The following is a 13,398-nucleotide window of genomic DNA, read 5'->3' on the forward strand; positions in this document are numbered from 1 at the left end:
TGTCCAGCAGAACTAGATGAGTCGACTAATTGGGTTATTTATTTATTTATTTTGAGACAATAAAAGGTTCTTTGTAGCTGAGGACAGATCATCAAAAGCAGCCGATCTCTTCCGAGCTGTTGACTGCTCCTTCTCACCTAGGGCAAGCAGCTGGTTGTGTTCGTGGTTTCCTATCATGTCTAAAACTGGATCAGGCTAATTCTGAAGGAAGTGTGGAGAACACTTCCCAGAGTCATGCCTCTAAAGAGGATCAAGTCTTACTTTCAGAGTCCACTCTGGTTAAGTGGTGCATGTGATATATCAGCAGGATGTGTTACCAAGCCTACTTATGTTCCCTGTTTTTTCTAGGATCATCTTCAAAAACACTGGCTAGATCTGCATGCATTATCAGTGTATATTTTCCTATATTCTGTATTATAATTTACTCTTTCTGACTGTTCTTTTAACCAATGTAAGCAACAGAGGAATTTATTCTTTCAACATAACGTTTTTCAGAAGATGATTTTGTGTCAACAACAAAGAAAACCAAAGTAATTTGTGGTAAAGACACATTCTTAGATTTCATTTTTAATATTTATTACTTCCAAAGCTTTTGTTAAACCACTAAAATACCATCATTTATACTGTGGTGGCCAATAGAGGGAAACCTCACTCCTGAGGTAAATTTATTGTTGAATTTCAGAGTAATCTGTTTTTATGAGACAAAACCATCTCCTTCCATCAGCTCATTGTTTACTTGAATAGAAATATTATACTTTCTTTGTGGCTAGCTACTTTTCTAGCCTTTTGGCTGAAAGGTATAACCTGCCCTCATACACAGGTAACTGTGTTACTGAATTAATATGAATACAGATCTAGTAAGACCTTTCTGAGCAGGTTTCCAAGATCTGTGCTATTGATAGGTATGGTATATATATGGATCACAGATGGGGACTCAAGACAGAAACAGATTTAGGATATTGGATGAGGCACCAGCATTGTATAAACTGAGTTGATTCTCCAGCTAGACTGAAATAATACTCCACCCTATGTCTCTTTTTTTCTTGACATTGCATTTCAGTGTTTTATTTAGTCCAGCCCTGTATGTGGAAATCCACATTCCTTTTGCCACATTGCCTATCAAAGGATCCTGACCCATGTCCTTGTCTTGTCCCATCTCTGTATGCTGCCTGAACGCATATCTGTGATCACATGTCATGTGCTCACAACCCCACCAGAGAGGTGGGAGTCTCCTTAACAGATTTTCTCTGCCCAGACTCTGTCTCCTCTTGAGTCACCCATCCTATGTTCTCCTGGGCAGCCAAGAGAGAGGGATAGCAAATTCAGCCTGTCTAATTGAGGGTATGATTAATTCCTTTCAGGCATTGATTGCTTTTTGATGCTGACTCTTCTAGAAATCAGGGCAAATTGTCTTAGACAAGACACGTTTTGCATGCTTAAATTAGCTGTATGCTACCCACAAGGTATACAAGTAGTAATTTCCAAACAATTTTCATTGTTTCTACTCAAGACCCCAAGTTGCACTGACAAGGTTAGGATGGCCTATATAGTTTTGAATAGCTATTAGAAGGAAAAAAAAAAAAAAAAAAGAGGCAAGAGCCTTAAATCATGCATTTAACTAGTAAAAGAGCTTCATGTTTTTTATTGCTGTTGTTGTATGCTATGCATGCTATGGCTTATCTAGAGGAGGTCTAGCTGGTCAGTGTGGCATCAGGTACCATGCTAGTAAATGCTTGTAGGGTTTGCATCCTTTTTCTGCAACAACTGTTGTGTTTTTACCAGCATTATCTGACATTTTTCTTCTACTTTTTGAATTATATTTGTAGAAATTTCCAACTACTGTTGTGAGACTTATTTGCCTTGTAGGCTGAAGGGTAGTAGTAGACACGTGTGACTTTATGTATCTTCATGAAATGCTGGTGTACCCTGTATTATTTCAACCAATGCTTTGGAATATATGGTCAGTAGGAGTCTAATACATGATTTCCTGAGCACCTCTGACATGTCCATAAATGTTATCCAAGCAAATCCTATCTGGGTTAGTGGCTATCCCTGCTTTACAGATAAATAATTGAAAAAAAAAAAATAATTTGCCTTAGGCCACAGAGGAAATTTATGTCAGAGATGGGCACTGAACCCACGTCTCCTGTGTCCTAGTATTGTAACAAGAAAAGCATCCTGCCCTTCTCTCTTGCCTGTCTCCCACTGAGTTTTTATTGACTGAAAAGAAAACTAAAATCGTGCACTTTTTCATGCTTTCTCATACCAAATATACAACAACAAAAAATCAAAACAAAAATCTGCAGATTTGAATTACCTTTGGAAAATGAGTTTGAACAGATATTTTTCAAAAGCATTTTTGTATGCCTATTTATTAACGTTTTCAAGTTTTTGTTTACTTTGAACTTATGTACCAGGCTGTAGCAAAGGTTTTAGAGTCCTTTCAGACAGCACAAAGGGTTCTGTAATTACACATTTCTCCAGCTGGCCTAGGTGTCAGTGTTACTGGACCTTTCAGAGTGACTGTCAGTAAAACAGCAGATCAGGAATTGTCATTTATCTGTAACTTAAACTGTTGATACAGCATTTGAGATTTGGTGACATTATGCTTTTGCTTTTTTTTTTCTTCTTTATTTCCTCTCTCTTTTTTTTTTTTTTTTTTTCTTTTTGAAAGCTAATAAGGCTTTCAGCACTTCTCTAGTGTATAGTATGGTAGGGAAACTTATGGGTAAAAAAGCATAGTAAGTATGAGTTTGTGTCTCAGATATACATAAACCTTACAGGATAATGCCAGGAGCTAATTCCTTCATATTGTGTTGACTGATCTAGCCTTTCATTCCGTCACAAAAAATAATAAAAGGAAGAAAGTCACATGTGACCTGCTGGAATGGTCTACATCTCTGGAAGGTGTTCATATGAATTATTACCTTGCTGCTCCTGGAGGAAATGACAGCCCTCATGCTTCCTCTGTTCCTGTTGCTCTAAGCTTTTGCTTTATTGCAGAAACTACTTTAAGATTTTCTTTCAGAGGAATTCAGGTCACAAAGATATTTTGACATCCGGAGCTCCACTTTAGAGATGTTCAGACTCTTTTCAAGGGGGTCTAGGGAGTTTATGCAGCACAAATCCCCAACAAAACCCCCATAAAATAAAGGAAATAAGTAAACAGTAAAAGCCAGAAATAGAAGAAAATTGTTAATTGAAAGAAAATTAGAGACTTAACAATTGAATATACCCCTTTCAGAAATTCTAAACAACATGGAAATGTTAGAAATTTTGCAAGTGAATTTAACTAGTAAATTTCACCACTGACATTGATTTTGTATAGTATTTGTCAGTCTGCAGTGGTAGATGATGTTTTGGAAGCCAGTAAGACAAACTGCTTTTATGTATTTTTGTATTTGCTCTCTTGGAGAAGTTTTAAGGCAGGTTAAAAACATAATTAATGAAATACCTGAGCTTGTTGGTAAAAGTGTTAGGATTGTCACAGTACAGGTGATGACACTGAAAGCTTCACCTAGAGTACAGGAGAGATAGTGTTAACAGAAATGTAGATTCTCTGCTCTTCAAGCCACTGATTATCTGTTTTTTCACAAAGGAAAACAAGGCTCATTATACTTGTCTGTGTTTTGGTTTTGAACTGAAAGATTAATAATTTCCTTTGGGTATCCAGATAATTTGGAGAGCAAGGGAAGCACTACTTGACTTGCCAGCCAAGAAGCTGCTTTCTGGGGCATCCAGAAAAATTTTCACTATGGGAGTTCCTACCAAATTAACCAGAGTATTTCCTGAAGCTGTTGATAAATTAGCAATAAATCCAGGATTGCCCCAATGCTGGCTTTATGAAACTGGATAGGAGTGTTGCATTTCCACTTATTTTATTTCCAGCAAAGGTGAACACAATTATGAGGAACAAGGGACCAACAACTGGAGGCATAATTTGTTTAAACCAGAAGCCAGTTGCAATGCAAGCAGATGATCCTCACCCCTCCTCTGGAGGAACCAGGCTCTGCAGGGCTGACAAGTCGTTCAGATAATTGTCCTGGTTCACACCGTGCAGCTTTAATTCTGGTAACAAGGGCCCCATGCACTCATGTTTTTTTGGAATAAGCTAGCTGCTACTGCAAGCATTCTGCTGCTATATTTGGCATTGGTGTGGCCTCACCTTGTATACTGTGTGTAACGCTGGGCACAATATAACAAGGATGTTAAGGTCCTTGAAAGCGTCCAGAGGAGGGCAACAAAGCTGGTAAGAGGGCTGGAAGGCATGTCCTATGAAGACATGAAACATGTCTAGTCTGGAGAAGAGAAGGCTGAGAGGAGACCTCCTTGCAATGTCCTCCTACAATGTCCTGAGGAGGTGAAGCGCAGAAGGAGGCGCTGGTCTCTATTTCCTGGTCGCTGATGACAGGACATGAGGAAATGGCACAAAGCTGCACTGGGTAGGTTCAGACTGGATGTAAGGAAAGAATTCTTTACCATGAGCATGGTCAAACACTGGAACAGGCTTTCTAGAGGGGTGGTTGATGCCCTGTGCCTGTCATTGTTCAAGAGGTGTCTGGACAATGCCACCAATAACACGCTTTAACATTTGGTTAGCCCTAAAGAGATCAGGCAGTTGGACGAGATCTTTGTAGGTCCCTTGAACTGAACTCTTCTATGTTCTAAGCATCATGCAGGCCAGCAAGCAGTGATTCTGTGAGCATGTTTAGATGAATCAACACCGAGGATGAAAAAAAAATGTTAACATTACTGAGATAGGAATCCTGCTAGAAACTGAGGTGCACGCATTGAAGCTCATTCTCTTCAAAGAGTTTGAAGTCTGGATGATGAAATAAAGGGAAATTCTGAGAAAAAAAGGGAGAAGAAAAGAAGAACAGTCTTCAATTTTCTGATGAGAAAGTTACTCCCAGCATATAACTTTTGATACCTAAGTGTAATAATGACTGTTGTAGTAATTGCTAGTAATAGAATATTTTTAATTACAATGTTGTATTACTAGTAATTAATGGAGAGAAGTAGGCATAGAAGTAACTTTGTAAAAGCATCTGCCTGTCTCCGCTGACAATATAAAAAATAAATAAATCTATTCTTCTTGAGTTTCCACTAAGTCTTTGATATTTATCTCCAGAAAGAAATGGGTTAAACTTTGGTCTTGTGAGTCCTGCTTCTGCTCACCTTGAGAGCGATAGTTATCTCAAGTCTCTCACTCCTGGCCCAGTTTTCCCCTCACTCTTTGGTTAGAGACCAAAGGAAAGAGTCCTTCTCTTGGAAGGACAAACAAATCTCCTCCAGTTGTCCTATTATGCTTGGCATATTTATTTCATACTTTTCCATTCCTTCTGTCTGAGCAGGTGAGACCTGGATTGTGCGTATGTGAAAACTGGGTATCAGTAAAAGCTGGGCTGGAAATTCAGAAGCATGGAGGAATTGAAAAAAAAATCACTTTGCAAGTTGCCTTTGAAGTTAATGGCTGCCTGAGCATGGGACTGTAGAGTAGCCTGTCATGTTCAATAAGGAAAGCTCTTGAAATAAACATGATTTTATTCATGTGAATGTTGAAAAAGTAAAATGGAGTCAGTTCCAGAGCCTCAAGTCCTTCGTGGCTGATGACAGGTTACATTTTTAAGGCCAGTTTTTATATATAGTTTGCTATACTCCAGCATAAGAATATGATGCCTTGGCAACTGCACTGCTGATGTTTAAAACTGTATACAAAGGGAGACTGCCAGAGCTCTCTGAAATGGTAGCTGTGTGTGAGTGCTCTTTGAAGTACCTCATGAGATTCTCAGGCTCACTAGTACATGCTCCACTTACTAAGGCAAACCTTTATATTTATCTTGATGTAGAAAACCCTTTGTTTGTTGGCAGCTAGTTTAAAATCGTTTAGTTTGTGTCTTTTGAAGTTGCAGGTCTTGGCTCTGAAAGCATATATACACAGTTCCAGCATGTGAAGATGCAAATATTTGGTGATAGTACTTTATGTAACAAAATGTGGTTCCAGCAGTTATTTATGCTGCTGCTGGTTGCCACCATTGATACCATGTTTGTGTAGGAATGTTTTGGGTTTACACTAAGAATTATTTTAGCCCTTTGTATTAGTCATCCCCCCTGTGGTCTCTTCATTTCAGTGAACGCTATACTCACAGTCACATACACATATTTTGGCACTGTATTTAAAAGACATAGCTAGATTGCTGCAGGAAATTATTCATTCCAGGGAGTGTATTGTACAAAACTTGGTGACCTTCCTGCCTCCTTCACTTTAATTGCTTCTTTAAATGACTGTTCCAAAACATTTTGCGTAGGAGTTGAAGGTGGTTCCCCACCACCACCCATTTAGAGCATCTCTGTGATAGCAATCGAATCAGACTTTGCCTGGGAGCCCTGTCACTTGCAGGAGAAACTGGTGCATCTGTTGTGCCCTGGCATGACTGTGAGGAGAGGCAAGAACGTACACCATGTTCCAGCACAGCACGGTCACCTCTAGGCATGGGAAATGGGAGCCCAAAGCGGCTCAGAAAGAGCTCTCATAAGCATCTTCCTAATGTCAGCGTGATAAACTGAAGCTCTTTCAGTGAAGAGGAACTCAGTTCTCATTTAAGATATTGTTATACAGGAAAGGGTGCCTGGCCATAAAATTGTTTCCTGAGCTAGGATCTTAAAATAAATCCAAAGTGGAAAAAAAAAAATTTATGAGATTTTGCTTTATTGGAACCATTTGATTGCTATACAGAAGTCATGTCCATAGTTTCTATTTTCACGAAACTCCAGTTTGAAATTCCAGTCTTGAAAATTCTGTGTGAAATTCCAGTTTTGAAAAAGATGCCTGATTTGTCTTTTTATACAACTGAATTTCAGGTAAAGAAAGAAGCCTTACCAAGTGAACTGGATATATAAACCAGCTCATAAGAGGATTCACAAAGGAAGCAGGAGGTTTGGTAGATAGCACAGTAATCAGAAGTTTTGCTGAGGTATAGAAAAAAATATACAGTAGGCTTTTTTTAAGCTTCCTAGACAGAGAATTCCCTTGTGAAGGACCTACTGAATGAGGGAAGATGAGTCAACATTTTTAACATTTAATGTAAATTAATTTTATTTTAGTTATTGAATGAATGTGAGAGTTGCATTCTTTCATCATTTTCCAATGGTTGAAGTTGTTCCCGCCAAAAAACAATGAAGGAGGAAACTCAGGAAAGAGTTGACTGATTAATTGTTTTAACATACATGCCTGCCTTAAATGCTGAATCATAAGCTAGCCTTTTTCTTTTATAAATAACATACAAGATACTTGGTTAAAATGATAATTTGGAAACTAAGGAAGAGTTGAAAGCAATGTTGTTTGTTTGTATAAAATCTCCCAATGGAGAAAGATGAAAGGAGAGTTTCCCTCATGGATCATGTGCCTGAGTGGGAATAAGCACATCGTGTTGGATGTCTCTGCTGCCTTCCCGTCTTGGACAAGGTACCAAATAACATCAAAAATATTAATAAACCATTCCTTGGAGAAACGGGAACTCTGAGGATGTCCTGGAAACAAAGGACATTTACGTAACTTAAAATACTTACTCTTTTAATGAGGATGACTCGTTTAACCTTCAGGTGTCTATCATAGATGAACGAGATTCTTCACTGGAGGTTCCACCTTCTCTCCACTGCCTCTGAAGTGACCTGGGGTGACTGATTTTATATATCTTTCTAATGCATTCAAATATCTGCTGTGGTGAAATGTCCATCCAAATTGTTCAAGCCCTGTAGGGAATGTATTTATCTGCTTGCTATTCAGAGCTTTTCATCCTGATATTAACACAGCCCATGCGGAAAGTGCAACAAGTAGGTAAAGAAATCTCGTGCATTTAAAGATGTGTTCTGCATCATAGGAAAGGCTTTAGAAATGAATATAGCTGAAACCTAACTAAAAGAGCACTGAATTCCAGGTGATCTCAGAGGCTTTTTAAAAAGAGATGTACCTTGAGATGTATTTTGATGCCTCGTGTTGATTAAGTAGTTCATAACAGGGAGAGGGATTATGCACGTCAAAGACTCCTGTGTTTCAGCTGTTAAAGGCCTATATATCATAAGAAGCACATGTTAAAGGTAAATTGTCACTTTAGTTTCCATGTAAGGTATTCATTCTTATGCCTGAACTCTCTGTGGAAAGCACAGATGTGAGTGCTCAGTTTTTCTTCCCACTGCATTCATGTGGTGATGCCCTCTGTCCTGGAGAGAAACCACTGTCTTGCAAGTCAGGTACTTTATATCAGAAAATCGTGCTCTTCTTACTAAACCTTGTACATCTCACTAGCCCTTAACAGTAGTGCTTCTGTGCAGTTCCACTAAATATGCACAATGTGGTTGCAGGGCCAGTGCCTGTCTGGTGATGGTAAGTGCTTCAGGATCATGCTGATCTAACCCAGCTCTTTAATTAAGCTACACAGTTAAGTACGTCAAAAGTACATCTGCAAGCATTGCTGACAGGTTAGCACAGATTTTGGCCAAATGTGCTTCTGGTGTTCCCCTTCCAGCTGAAGGAGCAGGAATCAGAACTATGGTGGGGTACTTTTCTATCATAATTTAATGATTTAACATCTCTACTTTGCTGTTTAAATTTTGCATTTCCTCATGGCTGTGCGTGCTTCCCTATTGGATGAGTCTGTGGAGTACTGCTTTTCCTTATCAGCATTGCTATTTTCAGTCAAAATCTTTCAAGTGTTGTGTAAAATGGGTTAATAATAAAAAAAAAATCTTCTCTGTTGTTTCAGTGGCTCTTAAATTTATTGCCGGAATCAACAGAACTGCTCTGACTCAAACATATTTCATTATCTGTGAATATTAAACATTTTTGGCATATGGAGCAAGTACTCAAATAACATATTTACATAACTTATTTGTCTACTGTTGAAAGTCTGACCTTGTCTGGAATTTCTTGTCAGAGCCCTTTTTTTTCCTTAGTGTGCGTGACATGTGAGATTGCCATGCCTACCATTTCATCTCTGTCGCATTCACCTGCTATCGGGTGAATCAGTGCCTTTGAATCAGGACACAGATACACATTTTCTCCCTGATATTAGCATAAATGCACTATGGTTAGCAAGAAAGACAAATAAAAGAGGATCTGTTATTTATTATCCAATTTGCAAACGTGAACCACTGATTAGGCATACATACATTTAAAAAAAAAAAAAAAGTAAAAAAGCCTTAAAAAAAAAAGAAGCAGAAATATGTATAAACTATCTGGCAGCAATTTCAATAAGACTACAGCCAAACTGTCCTTTGGAGCCAGCGTACTCCAAGGCTGATGAGAAAGGCATCCATTTCAGAGTTGAACAATGCTAACAGTTTTGTGAAACAACTGACCTGCGTTCAGCCCTTGATCATGTTTTCTGCAGCTGAATCTGCTGTTCCAAGTATCTTGTGTCTGATGATGTTTTCCCTGAACTTGGCCCCATGCTCTTTCCTTGTTCAAAGGTGGGTTTGGTCTCATCACATGCCCTCACCACTGGATTTTACCTTCTTACTTGTTTTGTATTAGCTTAGTTTTCTTGGCTTCCAGACTCTCACTAATAACTGATGATGATTTAGCTCAAGAGGGGAATCAGACTTACTGGAAAAGCCTGGAAATTTTAAGTTTTAATACTATAATGAATTCCTTTGCATTAGTGGAAATCTAACGCTGTCTATAAGGAATGGACTGAAGACATTTGCTTGCCTGTTTATCTTGTAAAATGCCAAACATTAAATATGGGATTAGTGCTCAGCTTCTTGTATGCAGCAACACAGCAGGGAGATTTTACTTATTGCTTTGTTGGGAGCGACAGCTACTTTCCTCTCATTTTTCAGTCTCCATTTTTCAGTCTCATTCCTCCAAGGGACTTGTATCGTATGCACATACTTAACCTCATACCAACTGCCAATATCCAGTTTTCTGTACCTGGTCCTCAGCTGACCTTTCCAGTCTAATGTTTGGAAACTATATTTCATTCCCCTCTCCTAGATTGCCATCTTGTGCAGGATACAGGGCTTTAGGAAAAAAAAAAAAGGGTCTCATCTTTAATGCATGTTCAACAGTTTGAGATAAAGTCTAGAGAGTAGCTACAGATAAGAAGAAAGGGCGTTATGTGTCCCCTTAATGTGGGAGACAGAGCTGACAGGAGAAAGTGAATGTACTGAGGCTGCAAATATATTATTTCTCCTAGAAATCCCAAACCAAAGAAACTTGTATCTGACCTGGAATACAGGCAGTATTGCATTGATGCTAGGTTACCCTCTGTGTTCTCTAGAAGAGAAATGGTGATTGTCCTCCTTGCACTGGTACTACCTTGCTAGAGCACCAAGCTCAACCCATAAATCCATGCACGTGCAGGAAAAGTCAGAGGATGATACTTGTGTTATGCAACAAATCCAACATTTGTCCAGCCCTATTAAATATCCTATGCTTTTTTTTTTTTTTTTTAAGGATGTAATGCACGTAGAATATACTTGACATGTTTTACATACAACCTTCACTTTGAAATGTCCTCCCACCACTTTCTTTTAAGGATAGTGTAAGCTGATATGGTTAAAATCATTGCTATGTTACGGGTTTGCCCCTGCTCTGCAAGACTTCTCAAATATTCAGCATCCACTGAAGAAGCCCTGTGGGAATTAATTCCTTTTGGCAGATACAGCGTTCTTAAAGCATGAAGTAATCCACATGCTTTCTCTAGTGGTTACGTCTTGTCTCTGAGAAGCTTAGTGGTTTGTGCTGAGGACACAAAATTGGCAGAGTAACCCACTGTGTAGGCTGTAATATTTAAGTTTTGTCTCTCAGTCATGTTAATGGGCCCTGTAATGGAACAGTGAGTTCCAGTAAAAAAAGCTGGAGACTGACTTGTCTGAATGTGTGGTTGTTGATGGGTAGGATAGGAAGCGTAAGTGATGGTCTACTTTTCTACACGATGACAGATTAGAAATAATGCTAGCTATTGCAGAGTTATGGTAACCTTTAGAGACCTGTTGTGCAAGGCACCAATGGCAATCCTCAGACTTTTATCTCTTCGTGTTTATGCATGTTGCATGTATATGCACACGTTGAATAGGACAGGAGAATACATGCATATGTATGTCTGTGATTGAATAGTGGTGTTCAATTCCTTAGATTTTGGATGAGTATGTGGATAAATCTCTTCTTAAAAATCACCACAGCTGGAATCAGGCCTGATTAGGTGTTGAAAGGACGTGGCACCCAAAATAACTTCTTCCTCTTTGAAAAATGCAGATGAATATTCTGGCATCCATGGATGTTCAAGAATGCAAGTGATCTCTCAATGATGGGTGTACATTTTATCCCTCTGCTGTTCTCTCATGTTTCCCTTTACCTTGGGGCTGAGCAGTGTAACAAAAGTACTTTGGGGCTTGAAGTAAATCTAGAAAAAAAAAAACATAGGATGCACTGACATAAGGTGTTTTTTTTTCAGCATATGGCAAATTCTTCCTAGAGAATTAGAATGACTTTTCACAAAGAGAATCTGGTAAAAAGAAACAATTGTCAGTAAAATCTTGTGTGGGAAGATTTTACTTTTGTTCTTGATGTTGGAGATTGGACTGTATTGCCAGTGTTCTGGGCTGCAAATAATTTTACACAGGTTTTAAAATGGGTGAGTGCTTTCTGGAAAAAGGAATGAAATAACCTCCTGCAGAGACTGCTCCAACACGGTTCCTCGGAAGTCCCTCCTTGGGAGGCAGCAGTGTGCTTGGTGCCCTGCTCGGGTTTTTATTCCCCAAGCTGCAGTCTCAGTGCAGGATTTAGGGCAATCTCTCTTCTATCCCTGTTCCCCTGACCCCATTTTTGTTGCTGTTTGTTTGTGTTAGGAGTTGGATGTTGATTTTTCCCTGAGACTACTGTGTACAAGGTGCAAAGGGAATAAACATCTCTTTCCACATCCCCTGCACTGCTCTGAACTCCCCCATCTGCTGCTTCTGTGAAATGTTACATCCGAGGTCCAGGAAAGATCGTTTTGTCAGTAGTCCTTTTCCTGCTAATAGGCTCCCGAGACTACATGGAAAATTCCAACAAGCCCTATTTTGTCATGTACCTAGCAACTCCCAGACGTTGTCAGAGGCTTGTTATCTACTTGCACAGTTCTTGCTTCTGTAAATGGCAAGCATTTGCTTATGCAAAGCCCTTAAAAAAATTTCCAGAAATTTTCTGTGTGTACGAGATTACGAAGCTGGTCGCAAGAAGAAAAACAGGTGCTTGGGGTAGTACTGTGTTTGGACAGAGAGAGACTCAAATATGAGGTCATGTCTTGATTTGTGTTTCAGAGATGCAGTTCAGTCTCAGCTTAAAGGTTTGCATAAAGCTTTTGTCTAACTCGCTGGTTTTCTCCATCTGAATCCCTCGTTGATGACAGAGTTTAATGAAAAATTACTATACTTAGTTTTGTCTGACTGGTTGACTGAACCTTTCTTTTATGCAAATGAAAATTGACGAAAATAAGAGAAATGAAATTTAAATGACTGACAGCCATCCCAACAAAAACAATCAAACAACAGTGGCCAGTCCTTTGGGAAGGCTAGATTTATCCTACTTCAGCATGATCCACACATTTCTAAGGCTTTTGTTATCTTTTTCCTAGCTCTATGGCCCTGGCATTTCTAAGAGTGCTTAAAGAACCCGAGAGTTTCTCAGCTGCATTACATCTTTTCGTGCCCACTGGCTGTCAACATATCCTGATTGGTTGCAGATAAAAAGATTGCACCTGAATATGAAATTGCTGCCTGGTGGAATTCACCCAAATTCTGCTAACCAGATCGTAGTGTCTACCTTCTTCATATAAGAAGTGGTCTCTACCTTTGGCTACTAAAACAGGCTGTCAGCAAGCCACTGCTCTGCTGCAGAACAGCACAGGTGATAGGAGGTACTTGATCCTGCATGTGCCCCTCCTGACACAGGCTAAGATGCTGAATTTAATAGCTGCCTTGCACAGGATTTCTGCATAGTTGGCAAAGAGGGAAGGGCATTTCTATATTCAGTTTTAGTCCCCTGGGGGTGGCTTTCTCTGTTACAGCTAAAGAGTTTTGAAAAGGATGAGGTGTGTCCAAGGTTCAGTTTTAGAAAATCTAATCATTTAGAGGAGAGAGGAACAGATTTATGTTGCTTCATGCCAGATAATTCCTTTCAGTCTTCTGAGATATTTCGACTTTAGCTTGTTCTTACACTGTGTTTATACAGGATGTAAAGAAAGACTATTTAGAAAGCACGCCAAAAGCTGGGATAGTGCAGAAGCTCATACTGTTCTCTCCATATCTCTTGCATGAATCTTATGACATCTGTCCAAATGTCTGGTAATTCAAACTTCCAGGAAGAAAGAGCAGGTACTGAATAGATCTTGACTCTTTGCTGTTCTTGATTTAACA

General features: G+C 39.2%; 1 protein-coding gene across 3 annotated transcripts in view; it reads left to right on the forward strand.

Annotated features, from left to right (window-relative positions):
- ITGA9 (integrin subunit alpha 9) overlaps nt 1-13,398 on the forward strand; it is a 220,574-nt gene that overhangs the window by 174,814 nt on the left and 32,362 nt on the right. Inside the window, exon 24 of one of the 3 annotated variants that reach the window (XM_084508398.1) lies at nt 3,889-3,990. The exons of the other annotated variants lie outside the window; for them this stretch is intronic. Coding sequence (XP_084364524.1) covers nt 3,889-3,897 — 9 coding nt within the window. The 3' untranslated portion in view covers nt 3,898-3,990. Of the gene's footprint in view, nt 1-3,888; nt 3,991-13,398 lie in introns of those variants that run through there. 3 annotated transcript variants of the gene reach the window in all.

Source organism: Aythya ferina (genome assembly GCF_964211825.1).
Source record: "Aythya ferina genome assembly, chromosome: 2".
NCBI classification, from domain to species: Eukaryota; Metazoa; Chordata; class Aves; order Anseriformes; family Anatidae; genus Aythya; species Aythya ferina.